Genomic DNA, 22003 nt, shown 5'->3' with positions numbered 1-22003 from the left:
TTCAAAAGAATGGGAAGATTGGTAGAAGCCAGCTGCAAGGGATATCGGTTTGTGTGACTTATTTTGGAAGATAGACCGAAGCAGGCCAAATCTACAGGAGCTGAAGGACGTTAAAAGAAAACAGTGGTTGTGAAGGGATTGAGATGGGGTTGTAACTGATTCCCAATGTTATTCTGTTTGTATAATACGTAATTTGGAAAGGAAAATGAACTTTATGGAGAAAACTTTTGATGTTTGCTGATGACACACAAATTCTGTCAGAGATCGCAAATGGCTTGGAGGAACAGCTGAACAGAATGGATAGTGTTATGAAAAGAAGTTATAAACTGAACATCAAGAAAGTGAAAGAAGGGTACTGGAATGTAGTTCAAATTAAACTCCGAGGGGATTAGATATTGTGGACAGACGAAGGCAAGGGCACAAAACATTCTGCAGGACTTTTCTACTCTTGATTTATACATTATCAATAATGCAATAAATGTAAGTTTGAATTCCATTTACAGTCCATCACTTCTTATTGTCTGGAGTGCTGTTCCTTACAAATGTATGGGATATGCAAAATCCTAGTACAAATTCCTCTCCCACACACAGGAGGGATGAAGAAGTTGAAAGAAAGAAACAAAGAGAGGGAGAGGGAGGGAGGGGGAGAGAGGGAGAGAGAGGGAGAACAACACAAGTGCTCTTGTCTGCATTAAACTAAATAGATGTGCTTCTTGCAAAGACTGGTGTGAAAACATGTAAAACTAGTCAATCAATCATAATATTAATACACAAACACAAAAATTAAAGTACTGATTTTTAATATTAATTATACAAGGAGGGCAATGAAACTTACATAATTTGAAAGGTACTTTGCCATACATGTGCATAAAGAAAAAAATCACGTGTACCTAGCTGTTGAGAGTGGTAAAACAAGATTGATGTTTTCACATTCATAACTTTGATAATACCTTCTCTATTGTGTATTAAATCTCTCTAGTCTACATCTTCATCTACACTCTAAAAACCACAATGAAATGCTTGGCAGAGGGTACACCACATTGTACCAGTTATTAGGGCTTCTTCCCATTCCAATAGTGTATGAAGCATGAGAAGAATGATTGTTTGAATGCCACTGTGGATGCTGTAATTATTCTAATCTTATCATGATTTCTATGTGAAGGATGTATAAGGGTTTGTAGTATTCTAATCTTATCATGATTCCTATGTGAGGGATGTATAAGGGTTTGTAGTATATTCCTTGAGTAATCATTTAAAGCCGGTTGGTTGGTTGAGTAGAGAAGGGACCAAATTAAGTGGTCATCAGTCCCTCCGACCTCGGAGTAACTAAAACCGATAAAGTCCCATATTAGAAGAGGGAACTACAATGTCCATAAAATGATAAACTATTAACAGGGAAGGAAGGAAAAGGGCAGAAGAAGAGGTGAGGGAAAGAAAGTGACTAACAACAGGGGCATGAAGGAAGAAGCACAGGAGACAAGAGAGATGCTTAAGACATAACAGACCCCATAAGGAAAGGAGTGGGAAGGCAGAGGACTGGGGTGAACCACCAAATCCAGTTGAAGCCAATACAATCGGGGCGAAGTGGGGAGCAAGAGGGCGTGTCATCCCCTCCACTCACTGATAAGGTGGAGGGTCCCATCATTAAATAAAGTGATAAAAACCCTCATCACTAATAAAATGTAGAATGAGATCCGCCGCTGAGGCAGTGTCAGGCAACACCAGGGTTAGCGAGTCTGGAAAGCTAAATGTCCGTCGCAAGGCGGCTAATTTGGGACAGCCCAATAAGATGTGGGCCACAGTCAACATCGATCCACAACAACAGAGAGGGGGGTCCTTGCAATGGAGGAGATAACCGTGAGTCAACCAAGTATGGCCGATGTGGAGCTGGCTCAGGATGACAGAGATCTTAATGAGAGGCCTGTAAGGAGGTCCACCACAGAGTTGTAGATTCCTTAATCACCCTGAGCTTGTTCGGCGAAGAAAGAGTACGCCATTCAGCATCCCACAGGCCCAAAACCTGATGACGTAATGCCGAGCGAAGGTCTATTTCCGGAATGTCAATAGCAAGATATAGCCTGGTAGTAGCCAATTTAGCCAGTTGATTGGCAAGTTCAATGCCAGGAATCCCAACATGGCCTGGGGTCCAAATGAAAACCACTGAGCATCCACATTGAGCAAGGAGAGGAAGGGAGTCCTGGGTAGCAATGACCGGGTGATGAGGGGAGCACTGGCCAAAAGCATGCAAATCGCTCAATGGCCCACTACAGATAGTGAAGGATGGTACTGAGCAGGAGTGGAAATAGCCCAGTGCACACAAGATGGCTACCAATTCTGCAGTAAAAACACAACAGCCACCTGGCAAGGAACGAAGTTCCGCGCGTCATGCATAGGCATAAGCAAAAGCAGTGCGGCCAGCAACCATGCAGCCATCAGTATAGATCACTTCTGAACCCTGAAAGGAACTGAGGAGACAGTAGAACTGGTGGTGAATAGCCATCATAGGGACAGAATCCTTTGAATCATTTGAGAGACCAAGACACAGCTGTGGCCAAGGGACGCACCACGGAGGGGTACGTGTGTGAGTGGAGAAAAGAGGTGGTAAAAGGAATTGCTGGAGCTCAGAAAAGAGCGATTGAATGCAGACAACCATGGTAAGACCACATTGTGGATGCCGCTGCGGCAGGGAGATCTCCATGTCCGGATAAAGAAGACCATAATTAGGGTGCTTTGGGGTGCAGTGAATGCCGAGCGCATAAGATATCAGCTGTTGTTGGCGCAAAACTCACAGTGGTGGAATCGCCGCCTCTGTAAGAAGGCTAAGCACGGGGCTAGCCCGGAAGGCACCACTCGCAAGTTGGACCTCACAGTGGTGGATGGGCTCTAGTATCGGCAACGTCGAAGGCGACACAGAACAGTAGACAGGACTTCCATAGTCTAAACGAGACTGGACCAGCATTTGATACAATTGCAGGAGAACAGAGCGGTCTGCACCCCAGGTGGTATTGAACAGACACCTAAGAACATTGAGATGGGACCAGCATGTCCTCTTCAGCTGGCGAAGATGAGGGAGCCATGTCAACCGGGCAGCGAAGACCAGACCCAAGAAGCGAAGGGAGTCCACCACCTCGAGGGGCTGGCATCGAGGAACAGGTCCGGATGGGGATGGACTGTACGGTGACAGCAGAAATACATGACACATGACTTGGCTGCTGATAACTGAAAGCCATGGGAGAAAGCCCATGACTGTGCCCGGCAGATTGCTCACTGTAGACGGCGTTCTGCAGGGCCCATTACGGAGGAAGCGACATAGATATAAAAATCGTCAGCACACAAAGATAGGGACACTGTCAGCCCAACAGCCATCACCAGACCATTAATGGCTACGAGAAAGAGAGGGATGCTCAGCACTGAAACCTGTGGAACTCCATTTTCTTGCCGATGGGGAGTGCTGTAGGAGAAGCCAACTTGGACCCGAAAAGAGAAGGGCCCATTCTTGGAGGGTGGAGAGATTATGGTGGCACCAGGTGGTGTCTAGGCTTTATGCAGATCAAAGAAGACTGCAAGGAGGTGTTGCCAATGGGTAAAAGCCGACCGGATAGCAGACTCCAGGTGGACTAAGTTATTCAAGGAGCTTGCAGAGGGTGTTGGTAAGGCTACTTGGATGGTAGCTATCCAACTGAAGAGGTGGCTTCCCAGGCTTCAACAACGGAATAACAATGCTTTCCTGCCACTGGGTAGGGAAGAGTCCTTCACTCCACAGATGGTTGAAGAGGGTCAGTATACAATGGTGGCCAGCCACCGGTAAGCGTTGGAGCATTTGGTTACATATCCGATCTGGTCCAGGAGCTGTGTCTGGACAAAAGGCAAGGGTGCTGGCGAATTCCCACTCACAGAATGGGGCATTATAGGGCTCCAAGCAACAAGAAGCAAAAGACAAAAGCAGTCGTTTTGAGTGCTCTTTCTAGAGGAGGAATGTGGGCAGATACTGAGCCGATGGAGGAGCTTGAGCAAAGTGTTGAGCGAAAGTTTCTGTTAAAAATTCCGGATCAGTAAGGACAACACGATGTACAGAAATTCCTGCAACCCGGTGGGAGCACGGTGGCCAAAAATTCGCCTGAGTTTCGCCCAGATTTGTGAAGAGGGGGTGTGTGGTCCTATGGTACCAGCTACATATCGATCCCAGCAAATCCGTTTCTGAAATTTTATTAGGTAGCAGGCCCGGGTGCGGAGTCGTTTAAAGACCTCTTTTATGGCTGCAGCAATTTCTGGAGTTCACCAAGGGACCATCTTCCGATGGGGGCAACCTGAGGAGGAAGAGACTGCTGAAAGGATGGCGGCAGTCAAAGTCTCTGTAGATTCATCAACACTGTCGTGTGGCAGTACAGGGGGGATGAGAGCAGAGGAGAAGGCACCCAAATCAGCTTTAGAATGGCACACCTGGGAGGGTGACGGAGCGAGAGACACTGAAGGAAGGTCAAAACAATCAGGTAATGGTCATTGTCACATAAGTCATTGTGGACACCCCACTGAATGGAGGGAAGAAGGCTGGAACTGCAGAGGGAGAGGTCAATGGTAGAGAAAGTGCCGTGCACCACACTAAATTGTATGGGAGCACTTGTGTTTAGTAAACAGAGGTCAAGCCCTGCCAGAACTGTCCTGCTCAGGGCAGTATTCGTATGACTACCCCAAAGAGGGTTGTGGGCATTAAAGTCCCCTAGTAGCAGGAAGGGAGAAGGGAGTTATTGAAGAAAGGTGGTGAGTGCAAGGGATGTGGGCGGCCTGTCAGGTGGGAGGCAGAGATTACAGATTGTGATTGGAGTGGCCAGATGGACCCTGACAGCAATGACTTCCAGAGTGGTAACAATGTCCTTGCGGACCAAGGTGCAAACACCACCAGAAGCCTGCAGGGGGCCAATTCAGTTGCGACAGAAAGCGTGGAACTCACGAAAGGTGGCTGAGTAAGAATTGAGAAAGTGGGTCTCCTGGAGTGCAGTGCAAGCAGCAGAGTAGAAGGAAAGAAGGGGCTGCAACTCTGGAAGGTGACGCAAATATCCCTTACAATTCCACTGGAGGATTCTCAAGCCGGAGTCCAAATGGGAAAGCGAACAGACTGGAGTCAGTCACGCCATCGAGTCGCCATTCGTCACCGATAAGGATGGGGTAATATCCATATAAATGGGGTCAGACTCTATTGGTTCATTGACTGGAGGAGGGGAAGGCTGCACCTCAGGGGATACCAGAGGGGCCTTGCCCTTGTTCTTGTGTTTCTGCTTCTTCTCTTGGGAAAGAAGAAAAGGGCAGACTTCAGCGAGGTTGGGCACAGAATTACACCTGGCAATCTTGGCAGCCACTGGCTGTGGATCATGCTGCCGATGTGGAGCAGCAGATCGCCTTTCAGGGGGGTGATGGGAAGAGGAGCCCCGGGAGAAAGGTCCAGTACTGACGGCTGCCGAAGAAGGGGGGCAACTTCTCAGGCAGGGGAGAGGGAGCAGCACCCGAAGGGTGGGTATGGGTACTGACGGGGAGGTGGAGTGGGAGAGTGAGGATGGGGGGAATGGATGTAACTGAAGCAAAAGTAGAAGTCATAGACACGGGATGGAGCCAGTCATACTTTTGACAAGCCTCAGTGTAGGTGAGCCAATCTAAGGTTTCGTACTCTTGAATCCTTCTTTCTTTCCCAATCACCTGGCATGCAGGCGAGTGTGGAGAATGATGTCCATGACAATTTACACACATTGGGAGAGGGGGAGCACAGGCACTTCCTTAATGGAGGGGCGCCCACTGTCACCGCAGAGTGGATCATTGCTGCAAACCATAAGCATTTAAAGCATATCATTGGTGGTGGAATATAAGGTTTTACATCACACTGATACACCATTACCTTGATCTTATCTGGGAGGACACCCCCTCAAAGGCCAGGATAAAGGCACCCATAGTGGTGCGATTGTTTGGAGGGCCTCGCTGCACATGGCGAATAAAATGAACCCCTCACCGCTCGAGGTTAGCACGGAGCTCCTTGTCAGTTTGGAGAAGAAGATCCCGGTGGAAAATAATTCCCTGTACCAAGCTCATAGATTGGATGGAGCATGATGGAGACTGGGGGATCATCGAGAAGGTGACAAGCACACAGGGCATCAGATTGGGCAGCAGACGATGTCTTTATGAGCAAAGCACCGGACCGCATTTTACTCTTCGATTCCACTTCGCCATACTTACCTTCAATCGTCTACATGAAAAATAAAGGCTTGGTCATGGCAAAACTTCCACCATCCATCCTGGTACAAACTAGGTACTGAAGGAAAGGTTTCAACCCAAGCCGGCAAGCTTGACTCTCCTCCCAGGGGATGGCCAGTGAGGGGAATACCGAAGGATCAGAAGAAGCAATCTCACATGTGCTATCACTCTTAGAGACAGCCACTGAATGGCCAGAATGGTGAAGCTTTTGTCGTTTCATGCACAAGGCGTCCGCCCTAGTGCCACCCACTCTGATCAGGGCTCGCCTCGTGGGCGCCACCCAGCCACAGCAAGGGTCGCCTAGCACGGCAGCCATAGCCAGGAGAGCTGGTGGCCCAAAGTGATTAGCATCAATTCCAGGGCATACACAAGACGTTAACAGCTCAGGTACTAGCAGTGTGATCCCTGTGGTTTCAGGGGGCTCAGCCAAGTGGGTACCTAACAGCCCCACCACACGGACTGGCTACCGTGCTGGTGACCTAGTAGGAGGGGGACCAGGATGCAAAGGGAAAGGGGAGGGGGAGGGGAGGGGAGGGGGGAGAGGAACCTGCACCATGGAAGCTAGGTAGGGAGTTCATCCCCAAATAGCTCACACTGAACAGAAAATTTTGGAAATGGAGGTCAAACCCCAAGGGGACCAAAAACACCAAAAAGGAAATGGAAACAGTAAACTAAACAATAGCACAGACCAAAACAAAGCCAGGAGGACAGCCAGGTCGACAAAAAGAAGTCCACTAAGAGGGAAATGAGGGGGCAGGGACAAAGGACCAAGGGTAGGGAGGGAAAGGAACAGGGATGGTAATACAGCCTGGAAAGGAAAGGAGACTGCAATAGCTTGGGGCCCCATGCGCGCCACACACGTACCCACAAAAGGACTGTGGGACCCCTGGGGGGTCATTTAAAGCCGGTTCTTGAAACTTTGTTAGTAGACTTTCTCGGTACAGTTTACATCTATCATCAAGAGTCTGTCAGGTGAGTTCTTTCAACATCTCAGCGACACTCTCCCAAGGGTCAAACAAACCTGTGACCATTCGTGCTGCCGTTCTCTGAATACGTTCAATATCCCCTGTTTGATTGATTTGGTATCAGTCCCACACACTTGAGCAATATTCTAGAACTGGTTGCACAAGTGATTTGTAAGCAATTTCCTTTGCAGACCAACTGCAGTTTCCCAGTTTTGTACCAATAAACTGAAGTCTAGCACCTGCTTTACCCACGACTGAGCTAATGTGATTATTCTGTATCATATTCCTTCAAAGGGTTACACCCAGGAATTTGTATGAGTTGACCAATTCCAACTGTAACTCACTGATATTATAGATGTAGGCTACTACATTTTTTTTTTATTTACTGAAGTGCACAATTTTACATTTTTGAACATTTAAAGTGAGTTGACAATCTATGCACCACTTTGAAATCTTACCTAGATTTGACTGAATATTTATCCAGCTTCTTTCAGATTGTAATTCATTATAGATAACTAGATCATCTACAAAAAGTCTGAGATTACTGTTAATATTGTCTGCAAGGTCATTGATACACAACATGAACAGCAAGGGTACCAACACATTTCCATGGGGTACATCAAAAGTTATTTCCACATCTGTCAATGACTCTCCGATCAAGATAACAAGCTGCATCCTTCATACCAGAAAGTTATCAATTCAAGTCACAAATTTCGTTTGATACCCCATATGATTTTTCTTTTGACAATAAGTTTAGGTGTTGTGCTGAGTCAAATGTTTTTCAGAAATCAAGAAATACTGCGTCTGCACGACTGCCTTGATCTACTAAGGCAGTCAGTATGTCACATGAGAAATGTGCAAGTTGGGTTTCAGATGACTGATGTTTTTGGAATCCTAGCTGGTTGGCACAGAAGAGGTCATTCTATTCAAGATACCTCATTCTGTTTGAGTTCAGAATATGTTCTAACATTCTACAATAAATCAGTGTCAAGGATACTGGACGGTAGTTTTGTGGATCACTTCCACTAAGCTTCTTGTAGACGCATGTGGCCTGTGCTTTTTTCTAAGAACTGTGTACGGTTTTTTGTTGGAGGGATCACAATAGATTACAGTCAGAAGAGGGGCTAACTCACCCACAAATTTAGTATAGTTTCTGATGGGGTTTACATCAGAAGCTGGGGCTTTGTTCATTGTTAACAATTTCAACTATTCCACAGCACCACTGACACTAATACTTATTTCATTCATCTTTTCAGTGGTATGAGGATTAAACTGGGGCAATACTCTGGGTTTTTATAAAGAAACATTTCAAAAACAGAGTGAAGCATTTCAGCTTTTGCTTTACTACCCTCAATTTCAGTTCTGGTCTCATTCACTAGGGACTGGGAATTAACTTTGGTGTTGCTAGTAGCCTTTACATATGACTAGAATTTCTTTGGATTTCGTGAAAGATCATTTGACAAAAATCTGCTATGGTACTCACTGAAGGCTTTAAGCGTTGCTCTCTTGACAGCCAAACACGTTTCATTCAGCATCTCTGTATCTATAGCTCTATGCTTTGTTTTACAGCTATTGTGCAGTAATCTCAGTACCTTTAGAAATTTCATTACAGTGACTGTATACTATGTGCAGGTCCGTCCCATTATGGACTGTTCCACTGGGTACGCATTTCTCCAGTGCACCGTCAATTATTCTTTTAAACTTGAGCCATAGTTCCTCTACATACTCTTGCTTTGGGCTAAAAGTTTCAAATTCCACTTTGCAATATGATACCATTGCTTTTTTATCTAGTTTACTAAACATGTATCTTTCTGCAGGTTTTTGATGTACCTCCACTCACAATGTGCACAATTTCAGGAATCATGTGTCCATACAGTTCAAATGTGGACTTAGAGGCCACCTAGGTCAGCCCCCTGGTGTGCTTTGATGAGTCACCAAAGAAACAGTATTATTTAAGGGATCGCAAATGAGTGCTTGCCCTATTCTGTACTACTGTTGTCCATTCAATGTTTTCACTGCTATGCACAACCTGTGCTTAACTGTATCTCATGTTGGCTGTATGAAGTACTATGTTCCATAAATCGTGTTTCTCCTCGCTATAACAAACTTGGCGACGAGAGAAGATTATGTTTCTTCTATGGTTAGTGTCTGTGCTAAGTCACCCGACAAACATCTCGATGGAAGAAATACTCCAACGTATCGTTGCCCAGCAACAAGCTTTCACAGATCAACAGCAGGTTCTGACCATTGCTCTCAATCAAGTGGCATCTGCACACTCACGGCATGTTTGTCTTCCGTCTGTGCAACTGTCGCCCCTTCCGGCACATGATGAATCGGTCGAAGACTGGGACTCCTACGAGACACTGTTACACCAACATTTCCAAGTTTTCCGCAAGGGAGATGCCAATCTGTGTAGGGCTTTCTTACTTTCCTGGCTTTCACTGTATGTGTATCAGTTGTTGTGCCAACTTGCGTCTTAGCAACAACCGGCCACCTTATCATTTGATGAAACGTGCAAGCTTTTTTCAATCTATTACTGTAACAATACACAGGTCATTGTGATGGACATAGAATTTTACTGTTGTCAGAAATGCCCACTCTCATAATGTCTGGGCAGCTGAATTACATGGGTTGAGCTATCATTGTAACTTTGTCACTAGTACCCATCACGTATCCTGCGCTGACCACATGGTGTGTGTGACATTATTATTTTTCTGGCCTGGATTGGGAAGTCCACGAAAAAGAACTTCAATGGGAGCATCCGACACTTACAGATGTGCTCAATATAGCACAGTCCTTTGAAGAGTCACGAGCCACGGATGATCAGATTGCTGAGTGGGGGGAGGTACCAGAAGTTACTCAGTCAAACCTGTTAGGCAAGCTGCAATTGTTTAGGACAAAGGGGCAGCTGTTGCAGCAGTGCAACACTCAACTAAGCGTCACATGAGGCAGTGTCGGTTATGGCCTCAGCAGCAACAGGCAGAGTCACAAGAGCACATCAGCAACTGGAGTCCTTCTGCTCAGTGTTTCCGTTGCCATTTTCCCCTCGGGTCAGTTGTGCTACGGGTTGATTAGACTGGAGAAAGAGACCAAACTACACGGTCATCAGTCCCACCGACCTTGGAACCGATAAAACCTCGCACTATAAGAGGGAACTACAATGGCCATAAAATTACAAATTATTGACACAGAAGGAAGGAAGAATATGGAAGAAGAGAGGAGGGAAAGAAAGTGACTAATGACAGGAGCATGAAAGAAGAAGCACAGGTAGATAAGATAGACATTCAAGATAAAACAGACCCCATAAAGAAAGGAGTGGGAAGGCTGGGCTGAACCACCAAGTCTGGTCAAAGCCAGTCCAATCGGGGCGAAGGGGGGAGCAAGATGGCCTGACAGCCCCTCCACCAACTGATAAGGTTGAAGTTCCCACCCTTAAATAAAGCGATAAAAACCCCCATCACGAAGAAATCGTAAAACTAGATCAGCCGCTGAGGCATTGTCAGCTAACACCAGGAGTAGCGAGTCTGGGAAGCTAAAAGTCTGTCGCTGGGTGGCTAAGTTGGGATAGTCCAGTAAGAAGTGAACCACCGTCAACATTGATCCACAACGACAGAGAGGGGGGTCCTCACAACGGAGGAGATAACTGTGAGTCAGCCAAGTATTGCCGATGCGGAGCCATCACAGGATGACAGAGGCTTTCCGAGAGGCCCATAAGGAGGACTGCCACATAGTTGTAAAATCCTTTATGGCCATGAGCTTGTTCGGTGAAGAAAATGTGTGCCATTCTGCATTCCAAAGTCCCAGAACCTGATGACATAACACCGAGCGAAGGTCTATTTCTGGAATGCCAACAGCAAGAGGTGGCCTGTTAGTAGCCAATTTAGCCAGTTGATCAGCAAGTTCATTACCAGGTATCCCAACATGGCTGGAGTCACTACAGATAGTGAAGGACAGTCCTGAGCAGAAGCAGACTTGGTCCAGTGCGCACAAGATGACAACCAATTATGCAGTAAAAACACTACAGCCATCTGGCAAGGAATGAAGTTCCATGTGTGTCGCATACGTGTAAGCATAACCAGTGTGACCAGCAACCATGGAACAATTAGTATAAATCACTTCTGAACCATGGAATGAACTGAGGAGACAGTGGAATTGGCGGCAAAGGGCCTCTGGAGGGATAGAATCCTTTGAATTGATGGAGACATCAAGACAGAGCTGTGGCCGAGAGACGCAACATAGAGGGGTACTTGCGTAAGCGGAGAAAAGAGGTGGTAAAGGGAAGTGTTAGAAAAGAGTGACTGAATGTGGGCAGCCATGGTAAGCCCACATTGTGGCCACTGTCGCGGGAGGTTGATCTCTGTGTCGGGATAAAGGAGACCATAATTAGGGTGCTTTGGAGTGCAGCGAATGCGGAGCGCCTAGGATATCAGCTGTTGTTGGCACAAAACTCGCAGCGGTGGAATCCCTGCTTCTGTGAGAAGGCTAATCAGGGCTAGTCCGGAAGGCACCAGTCGCAAGTCGTACCACACAATGGTAGATGGGGTCTAGTATCTGCAATGTAGAAGGTGACAAAGAACCATAGGCAGGACTCCTGTAGTCTAAACGAGACTGGACCAGCACTTTGTACAATCACAGGAGAATAGAGCAGTCTGCACCCCAGGTGGTATTGCACAGACATCTAAGAACACAAGACTTAGCCACCAAAAACTGAAAGCCATGGGAGAGAGCCCATGATTGTGCCTGGTAGATTGCCCCCCTGTAGATGGCGTTCTGCAGCACCCATGAAGGAGAAAGTGATGTAGATACAAAAATCGTCAGCATACAACAGCAGCCACCAGTCCGTTAATGGCAACGAGAAAGAGAGAGATGCTCAGCACAGAACCCTGTGGAACCCTATTTTCTTGCTGATGCGAAGTGCTGTAGGAGCAACCAACTTGGACCCGGAAAGAGTGACAAGAAAGTAAGTTACATATAAAAATGGGCAGAATGCCATGAAGGCCCCATTTACGAAGGGTGGTGAGGATGTAGTGGTGACAGGTTGTGTTTTAGGCTTTATGCAGGTCAAAGAAGACTGCAAGGAGGTGTTGCCAATGGGCAAAAACCGACGACCACATAGCAGACTCCAGGTGGACTAAGTTATCCACCGTACAGCGGCCACTGCGAAAACCACCTTGAGTCAATGACAAAAGGTCATGGGATTCAAGGATCCAAAACAGCTGCAAGACTCACCATGCATTCAAGGAGCATGCAGAGGGTGTTGGTAAGGCTACTTGGACAGTAGCTATCCAGCTGAAGAGGTGGCTTCCCAGGCTTCAACACCAGAATAACAATGCTTTCCTGCCACTGGGTAGGAAATACCCCATAACTCCTCAGACGGTTGAAAAGGGTCAGTATACGACAGTGGCCACCCACCGATAAGTGTTGGAGCATTTGGTTATGTATCCAATCCGGTCCAGGAGCCGTGTCAGGACAAAGAGCGAGGGCACTGGTGAATTCCCACTCGCTGAATGGGGCGTTTTAAGGCTCCAAGCAGCGAGAAACGAAACACAAAGGCAGTCGTTCCAAGCCCTCTTTCAGGAGGAGGAACGTGAGTAGATACTGAGTCGATGTAGAGGCTTGGGCAAAGTGTTGAGCAAAATGCTCTGCAACAAAGTCTGGATTGGTAAGGACAACACCACACACAAAAATTCCTGCCTTGTTGGCAAGAGGACGATGGCCGAAAATTTGCCCGGGTTTCGCCCAAACTTGTGAAGAAGGGGGGTGTGGTCCTATGGCAGCCACACATCTTTCCCAGCAAATCCATTTCAGAAATTTGATTAGGTAACAGGCCCGATTGTGGAATTGTTTGAAAACCAGAAGGAGAGTAGTAGAAGGGTGCCACTTGGACTGTTGACGAGCACAGCGGTGGTCTTTTATGGCTGCAGCAATTTCCGGAGTCCACCAAGGGACCACCTTCCGATGGGGGGAACCTGAGGAAGAAGAGATCGATGAAACAGCTGCGGAAAGAATGACGGCAGTCAAAGTCTGTGTAGACTCATAAATACTGCTGTAAGGTAGTACAGGGAAGATCCCCGAGAAGGAGGAAGGTAGTTGTTGAAGTAGTATGAAGGGATATCTCGAGGGGAGGGCAAGGGAAATGTGGGGGAGTGGGAGATGAGAGGGGCACAGGACTGCAGTAAGGAAGAGGGAGGAGGGGGAAAGAATGTAACAAAGGCAAAAGTAGAAGTCATCGACACAAGATGAAGTCTATCATATTTCTGACGAGCCTCAGTGTAAGCTAAATGATCAAGGGACTTATACTCTTGTGTCTTCTTTTCTTTCTTATAAGCCAGGCAATCTGGTCAGCGTGGAGAGTGATGGTCATGACAATTAATGCACATAATTGGGGGAACACAGTGCTCCCCTCATGGAGTGTGTGTCCACATTCACAGCACAGAGGATCCCCCATACATTGGGAAAACATGCCCAAAACACAAGCACCAAAAGCACCTCATGGGTGGCGGAACGTTTGGCTTCACGACACACCGTTAACATGTAACCTTGACCTTCTATCGGAGGATATATCTCTCAAAATCCACAATAGCGGCGTTGTATCAGTGCAATTGTCCTTATGACCTTTCTGCACACAATGAACGAAATGAACACCTCGTCATTCCAGATTGGCATGGAGTTCCTCATCAGTTTGAAGGATGAGGTCCCTGAAGCAAATTTACAGACTGGTAAGGTGTAATGGACGCCGGGGCATCGCCAAGATGATAAAGCGTGAAGGGCTGCAGATCAGGTGGCAGAAGTAGTTTTATCAATATGGAACCCGACTGTTTCTTACTGAGAGACTCCACTTTGCCAAACTTTTCTTAGATATTTTCCACAAAAAATAACAGCTTTGTGGTGGTGAATGTGTCCCTATCCATCCTAGTACAGACCAGGTAGTGGGGAAAGTGTTTCACCCCAAGCCGGCGAGCCTGGCCCTCCTCACAGAGTGAAGCGAGGGAAGGGAAGGTTGTAGGGTTAGAAGAGGTAGTATTCAATGATCCATTACCAACCAAAGGGAAGGCCACAAAAGAACGGTCAGATTTTTGAAGCTTGATACATTTTATATGCAACACATCCACCCCGACATCACCCAATTCGATCAGGGGCTCTCCTCATGGGTGATCCAGAATGACAAGCAAACATTCCTAGGCACACCTGGGAAGGCAAAAGCCAAGATATCAGAAGTGTGATCCCTGTGTTGTCAGGGATACATAACAGGCCCACCACATGGACTGGCTATTGGTGCTGGTGATCTTTGGTAGTGGAGTAGGGATACAGACAAGGAAGGGGGGGGGGGGAAGCGGCAGGGAAGGAAGGGAGGGAGGGAGGAATCCATACCACAGACGCTAGGGAGGTAGTTTCTCTCCAAATGGCTCACACTACAGAGAGGAAATTTAGAAACAGGTCGAACCCCAAAGGGGGACCAAAAACGTTGAAAAGGAAAGACGAGAAAGAAAAGGCAAGCAGAACAAAACCAGAAGGAATACAGTAAACAAGATGGACACCACCTAGACATAAGTAAGAACACCGAGAGAGGGGAGGAGGAGGCAGCAGGGAAGGAGCAAGGAAGGGAAGGGAGGGGTACAGGAAAGGAAGAACGGGCTGCAATAGCTTGCGGTCCCATGGGCACCATACATGAACTCACGAAAGAACACCTGGGGGGAATTTGTAATGCTAATCATTTTGCATCTGAGATTACTGTACACGACACAATGGCATTCACATTGTGTTGTTATAAGGGAAAAGTTAATTTGCCACCATTAACACAATTTATTTTTCAATGCACCTTACCAGGGACTCACTTCAAATGATAAAACAATTACAGAGAACCCAAAGAATTATTTCAAGAATGCTTGTAGCTACAATGCAACACTTGCTATGGGTCAGATCTGAGGCTAAAATTTGAAACACAGTTTTACGTGGAGTGTATCGCTTTAAGATAAATGACATTTATCATAGATCAGATCCACTGTCTCAATTGGTCGAATTTCATTTCAACCACAGGCAATACAAGTGATAAATTAATTTCCAAAATTTAAATAATGAAGGATCTGTAAATCATTATCTTAGCAATATACATTACAGTCTTGTTCAACTATCTACCACAAGATAATCAGTTTGCAGTATTTATAAATAATTTATGGACTAAAGGTAATGATCACAAACAGCTGAGGTGCCGAGTCTCAGATATATACCATTAACGCAAAGCGTAATTGGAAGATATATGTAAAGTATTGTGAGACTCCAAGAGGAAAGTGAGCACCTGAACCTACTTATCAATTACTAACTCCATCTGATGTAATTTCCAACTCTGAATTAAATTTGTGGCTCAGCTGACAAAAATTGGTTACAGACTCATTTAATGCTCCCCTTTGTGGAAATCTTCAGTAAAGGATGAAATTATATACATCTCAACAGAACACATGGCGAGGGAGTGATGTAAGAATGGACTAGGATATGGGAGGATTGGATGGGTAGTGATATACCACTCTGGGAGGGTGGGAGAATTGTAGGCAGGATATTCCTTGTTCTAGGTGTGGAGATAAGTAGTCAAAAGTCTTGGTGGAGAATATGGTTCAGTTGTTCCAGTTTGGGATGATTCTGAGTGGTGAGGCAGATGCTCCTTTGTATTTGGTTCCTGGGGGTGGATAGAGTATGGGAAATCTGTCTGCCTTATTGGAAGTCTCAGTAAGGCTTTCAGCACACTGGGCAGATTTCCCATCACTGCAAATGTGCTGACAAAGGTTGGCCCTATTTTAGTACGGAAAGGACGGTAGCAGGCACTGTGCTTGACATGGACAGAGGTTTGGATGCTGTCAACAAGAGAGGTGGAGGACAATGTGCCTCCTTTCTTTCCTCACCCACTCTATCTGGTACCAAGTGCATGGGTTTTGAATACGTGCCAGATGGCATGGACCTTGATTACCACTAGAGGTCTCTCCAGCCATCGCGCCTTAAGCCATGGCTGCGCGCGCACTCCTAGCCCGCGTATAATGTGAGGGTGCCACAGTGGAGCACATGGTCCCAGAGGCTATCTGCTCAGCAGGCAGTCTGATATTTGCATTAGTCTACCAACATCTCGCCTACAGACAGCATGTCTACTTGGTTTCCGTGTACGAGTGGACACTGTGGATTCGTGAGGTTTCACTTGTGACCCCGTTGCTATTTGCGTGTTGTTGTTCACTAGGTCTTGCTAGGTCATTCATTGTTGTTTATGTCAGTCCTTCCCCTTTCGTTTTGTTTGTTCACGGGCCGCTCCCGTTTGGTCCCACCGTGCTTTAGTTCTCGGCAGCACTCTACCTGACACACATCCTTGATCCAGGTGAGCTACAGTCCTGGCAAAATGTTGTCAGTCACGGTAATGTAGGCATACAGGAGTATGTGTATAGATCTGAAGGAGGACTGTTTGGAAGCTAGCAACATTTGACATCTTGCAGGCATCACCTGCAGGACACAGCGGCCATAAGGAATAAAATTGTGGAGCGACCACAAGTTGCATACAACTTCCTTTTATTACAGGTTTTGCTCATCAGATGCAAGCATCTTCAGAAATTTGGTGGCCAAATGTAAAATATAATTTTACGTCTGAAGTCACCACTGTACACAGTGAGACACATTTAATACGTTGCCGCTAGATACTAAATTTCTGAGGACATTCATGTCTAATGCATGAAGCGAATAATAAAAAAGTTGTGTGTGACCTGCAACTGCAATACAATTTTATTTTTAATCAAAGTCTTGTTTATTTGCTTATCAACAAATCAGAAACTCAACTATGTAGTGAGTTATTACCTTTACTCCTTAAATTATTTGTGTTCTACCAACACTGCAAGTAATTTTAGAACTGCAAAGCTACTGAGCCATTAGTTACAAAAATGTAGTGTGTAAGAGAACAGAGATGTCTGACAGTAGTGAAGAGCTTTAAAAGAGGACAAACTGAAATATGCAATGTTAATTATTTTGTGCCTATAAAAGAGCCATTATTTCAGTTAAGATTAAAAAAAGGATTGCGAATTCAAATGCACACAGATAATGAAGCAAGACCAAGCAATGTACACTCAGTCTAAAACTGGCAATGAAAAAGGGAGCTCTCCACTGCTATCTGTGTCCCTGACTGTGATAGTCAAATTCAAATGGCTCTAAGCACTATGGGACTTAACATCTGAGGTCATCAGTCCCCTAGATTTAGAACAACTTAAATGTAACTAACCTAAGAACATCACACACAACCATGCCTGAGGCAGGATTCGAACCTGTGACCCTAGCAGCAGTGCGGTTCCGGACTGAAGCACCTAGAACCACTGGGCCACAGCAGCCGGCCTGCGATAGTCAATAAATGCCCAGAGGAGGTTGTTTTGTCATCACTAACATATTCTGCTTCATTCTCTGTATGGAATCTTGCAGTTATCCTTTACTCTGGTTGAAGCAGTAATCTTAAGTGGAAAAACATCCACAACTACTAAGCATTACTGGAAGCAAGAACAGCTTTCTTAAAGGTTCCAGATAATTTGTAAATTCAGCACCGTGGAGCAGCCAAAAAGATGGAAAGGAGGAATCTTAGGGAGAGTAACTGGCCAAACCTCATTGCCTATGTTGAACACACATTATTTGCAACTTATTAAAAAATCCGTGTAAAGTGTGTTTCGATTTCAATATTTCCATTTAGGTAACAGTTATTAGTGGCAAAATGTTTCACGACTCTCTCACTCTTTTGCTCTATTACATTGAGGAGAACAGGGAGGACAGGGTTGACTTACCTCCAAACACAAATTACAGTTTAATCCATAATATTGGCAATGCCCCAGTCTGACTTACCAAACTCATTGTGTCTTACTATTTTTTGCCACTTGAACAGAGATTCCCTTGAGAAACTATAAGCCATTCTTTCAGCTACATGGTGGTCTGTTACACAGCATTTCCTGGTTATTGCTTATTATATCCACTACAGTTATAAAGGAATAAAGTGTCACAAAAAGAGAATTTTTAAAGCCAAACCAATCATAATTAGTAGGTAAATAACATACCTCAAGGAGAATGATTGAACCACTGACATTGTTTTTATAGTAAGCAAGAGGTAATGACACTGACTCTCCAACTGCCTTAAGTGCTGCAAAGTGCATAACGAGGGAAATTGGATGCTGAAACACAATAAAAATATCTTTAAATTCCAGTATCTTACACATGATAATAAAATGGGTGAAAATTAAATCTCCTATAATTACAAGCCAATTCATCATACATCTCATGCTAGTAATTAAATTTTATGATATTGCTAAATCCTACAGATTATACTGACAAATGTACCAGGAATTTCTACTATCATGTACAGGAAATGTAAAAAACTGAATGATTGTACATGACATCTTAGCAATATTAGTTATACAGTAGAGTCCAAGTAAAATATCAGTACAATAACATATCAAATTTAGAAGCATAAATAATTTTAAAAGTTCTAAATTTGGAATGTAACTCTACTCTGAAAAAAGATGTCCAAATGGACATCAGTAAATATGAGCTTCAATAAGCAAACATCTGGGTTGCTCAACCTGGCTGCTGTACACTACAGGATCAGCACACTGCCGGCATCAGAATGTTTGTATCGGACGACACAAGCATTTAAATTACAGTCCACACTGGACATCAATACAAAAAAAAAAAATCAATGTCTGAATCTGTTTTGTACCAAGCAAGATATACACAAGTACCATGAGAGGCCGCCAACACAAAGGCACAACACATGTCTCGTGCCTCCCAGTTTTGTGCACTGCTCTCCAGATCGCACTCAAAAACTCAGGACTACATTGCTTCTGCCTTGTACTGGCAGACAAAGAAATTCTTCAACAGACAGGCACAAAACACGTGTCGGAGACGAATAATGTTCTGAACCAGCAGTCAGACAATTCAGTTCAGTGCCTGCAGCCAGTTTTGTACAGTTCTATGAAGACCACCTTCTGACTTAGCAGTTGCTTTTTATGGAGAACTAAGACCATTAACAAAGTGTCTACACAATTTACATTCCATTGTAGTGACTATATGGTAGACTACCAACAGACAGCAAAGTTATTTAGATATCATTGTATTAGGTTTAGGACATCAAGTACCATGCACCAAATTGTACCCAAATTAACTACTATGTTGTAACATACTCTTTATAAATGTTATTGGTTATTTGTTATTCTGTTGCCACATTTCTGTTATAATGCCGCTCTTTCAAACAAGTGTTTAATTGTACAGTCAGCCACCTTTACAGGACTGGACGTTTCACCTGAACTAACAGTAGCATTCACTAACTTCATGCACAACATTTTGGCAACAAGGACAAACTTTAAACATTGCTGACAAATTGTCTCCAATATCCAACATTTGGCGGGGGAGCGGGATTTAAAAAACCAGAAATTTTTGACAACTAGACAGTGCAAACACACAGCATTCTCTTTACTGGGTGACAAGTAAAAAGAAAACAATACTGGAGAAAGGAGAGAAATTACTAGGTATGAAAATTTTTATTTTCACTTGTTTCTTAGAGTTTATGATCAATTTCACCATTTTTGTGGCAACACCGCATGGCTTAAAATATTCTGTCCATAGTAGATTCAAGGGTTGCTAATCCGATTCCTTTCCAGAAAAGCTTCCATGAATTTTGTAAACTGTTCTTAGCACATTTCTGAGACATGGCCCAACCAGAACTCGTCCTACAGACATTGCTAAATTTACTGCAACAGCTGTCAGCAAACCAAGAACTCCTACAGTTGAGTAGGCACAAGTTGATCTGCGAAAATTGCAGTGGGCCAGAGGTGGCAGCTTTGTGGGCCTATCTTAACCAATAACGTAACGCAATTTTGCAAATGTCTCTATAGCAGTGCTCCAGTGTTGTCACAGCTCTGTAGATGGTTACCATTTTCGCCTGCAGCCATTAGCTCTTTACAGCTGAAAGCTGGTAATAGTGCTATGAGCTTTCAGGGATCATCTTACGCTGTCTTGACTTTAGCGGTGTGCTTGGCCAGACTTGAAGAAAGCAATAACGACGGCCATAAGCAACCACTTCAATTAAACATTCTGCAACCACCCTTTACAGTATCTGGTTGGAAAGCTGTGACCTGGAACAACTATATCCAGCATCTGGAGCAGGATTATCTCATTAGATTTCAGGTGATCTGAAACGAAAATCACCTTTGGCCGGGAAACGAAACCTGGCTTACCTGGAGTGCTGGATACCCAATCACCTTCAAAGTAGTTCTCTTGGGACTTGCACACCCTTATCCCAGCTGTGCTGCCTTGTTCGAAGCATGCCAAAAAAGCCTCTTTTGGAATGGAGTTTAGTTCAGCTGTTATTGCTGCCATAATGTCCTCACTTGTCTGAAGTCACATACCTTTCAATGGCATCTTGAGTTTGAGAACAGCCAGAAGACACAGGAGGCCAAATCAGGAGAGTAAGGAACCTGCTGAGACACAGTAATCTGTTTTTTCTCAGAAAAAGTCTGAAACAAGAGCGAGGAATGTGCTGGAGCATCGTTTCGATAGAGGCGTCAATTTCCTGTTGACTGCACGTCTAGTCTCTTGCGCCACACTGCATTATGGAGGCAAAGAGGACTTCCCTTTGTTTTCTTTGATGAGCATTTGACACTGTGGTGCATACTCGTGGTGCACCACATCACAGGAGTCAAATAAATCAGTCAGCATCACTCTGACATTGCTGCATATTTGGCGGGCTTTCTTTGGTCTCGGTGATGACGAATGTTCCCACTGTGATGGCTGGGATTTGGTTTCCAGGTCATACCTGTGCACTCAGGACTCGTCACCAGTGATTATGGTGTTCACAAAGTTCGGGTCACTGTTTGTGGAGTCCAGAATGTCCTGTGAGACTTCAACAAGAAGTTGCTCTTGCACTGCCATCAGCAGTTTTGGCAAGAATTTTGCTGACACTCTCGTCATGGCCAAACCTATGATCACAATGGAATGCACTGAAAAGGTGATGATGCCCACCTCTTCCACAATTTCTCTGATAGTCACATGATGGTCCTTCATCACAGCATTCACTTTGGCAATGGCCCGGTCATTTCAGCATGTTGATGGCTGATCAGAGCATGGCTTGCTCTCCACCGATGTGTAACCGTCTTTAAACCAGCTGCACCACTCCCTAATCTGCGTGGTTCCCATAGCTTCATCACCGAAAGTTGTCTGAATCTTTTGAATTGTTTCCACCTGACTGTCACCCAATTTCTAGCAAAATTTGATGCAGTAGTGCTGCTACAGTTTTTCCTTCATTTCCCTTGCAATGAAAAACCAACGCGACCATTACACACTACCTCACTCAACTACTGCTTGCCAGTAAATGATGCTTTTGTCCGGTGGGAAAAAATTCATGCATGCACATGAAAGTTCAAGGTTGGCTCATGCAAGTTTGCTAGATTCATTTGGATCATGTGTTCAGAAAAAAAGGTTCAATACTTTTCTAACAGACCTCATATTTCAACGTCTCCTGAAATTGTCACCTACTTGTGAACTAGTGACATTTTCATAACTGAAATTAAAGACATGCTTGCCAAATATCTTTATTTGCAAGGTCATGCTGCTGCTGCTGCCGCCGCCAGATAATGATTTTTTTCAATGTTTCAAGAATTCAAATCAAAACTATAAAGAGTGGATTACTCAATTGTAGGGCCTGACTTGGGAATGTAAATTTCATTGTGTAAATGATCAGTGTACGAAACATTATGCAGACTCCCTAATTTGTGACAAGCTCACCACACACTCTTATGACAAAGTAA

General features: G+C 44.9%; 1 protein-coding gene across 2 annotated transcripts in view; it reads right to left on the bottom strand.

Moving 5' to 3' along the window:
* LOC126092211 (UDP-glucose 4-epimerase) overlaps positions 1–22003 on the bottom strand; it is a 111654-nt gene that overhangs the window by 56794 nt on the left and 32857 nt on the right. For both annotated transcript variants that reach the window (XM_049907707.1, XM_049907706.1), the window contains exon 3: positions 18260–18373. In XM_049907707.1, coding sequence (XP_049763664.1) covers positions 18260–18373 — 114 coding nt within the window. The remainder of the gene's footprint in view (positions 1–18259; positions 18374–22003) is intronic.

The sequence above is a fragment of the Schistocerca cancellata genome, chromosome 7 (genome assembly GCF_023864275.1).
Source record: "Schistocerca cancellata isolate TAMUIC-IGC-003103 chromosome 7, iqSchCanc2.1, whole genome shotgun sequence".
In the NCBI taxonomy this organism is placed as follows: domain Eukaryota; kingdom Metazoa; phylum Arthropoda; class Insecta; order Orthoptera; family Acrididae; genus Schistocerca; species Schistocerca cancellata.
This window is presented reverse-complemented; position numbering and strand designations above follow the sequence as displayed.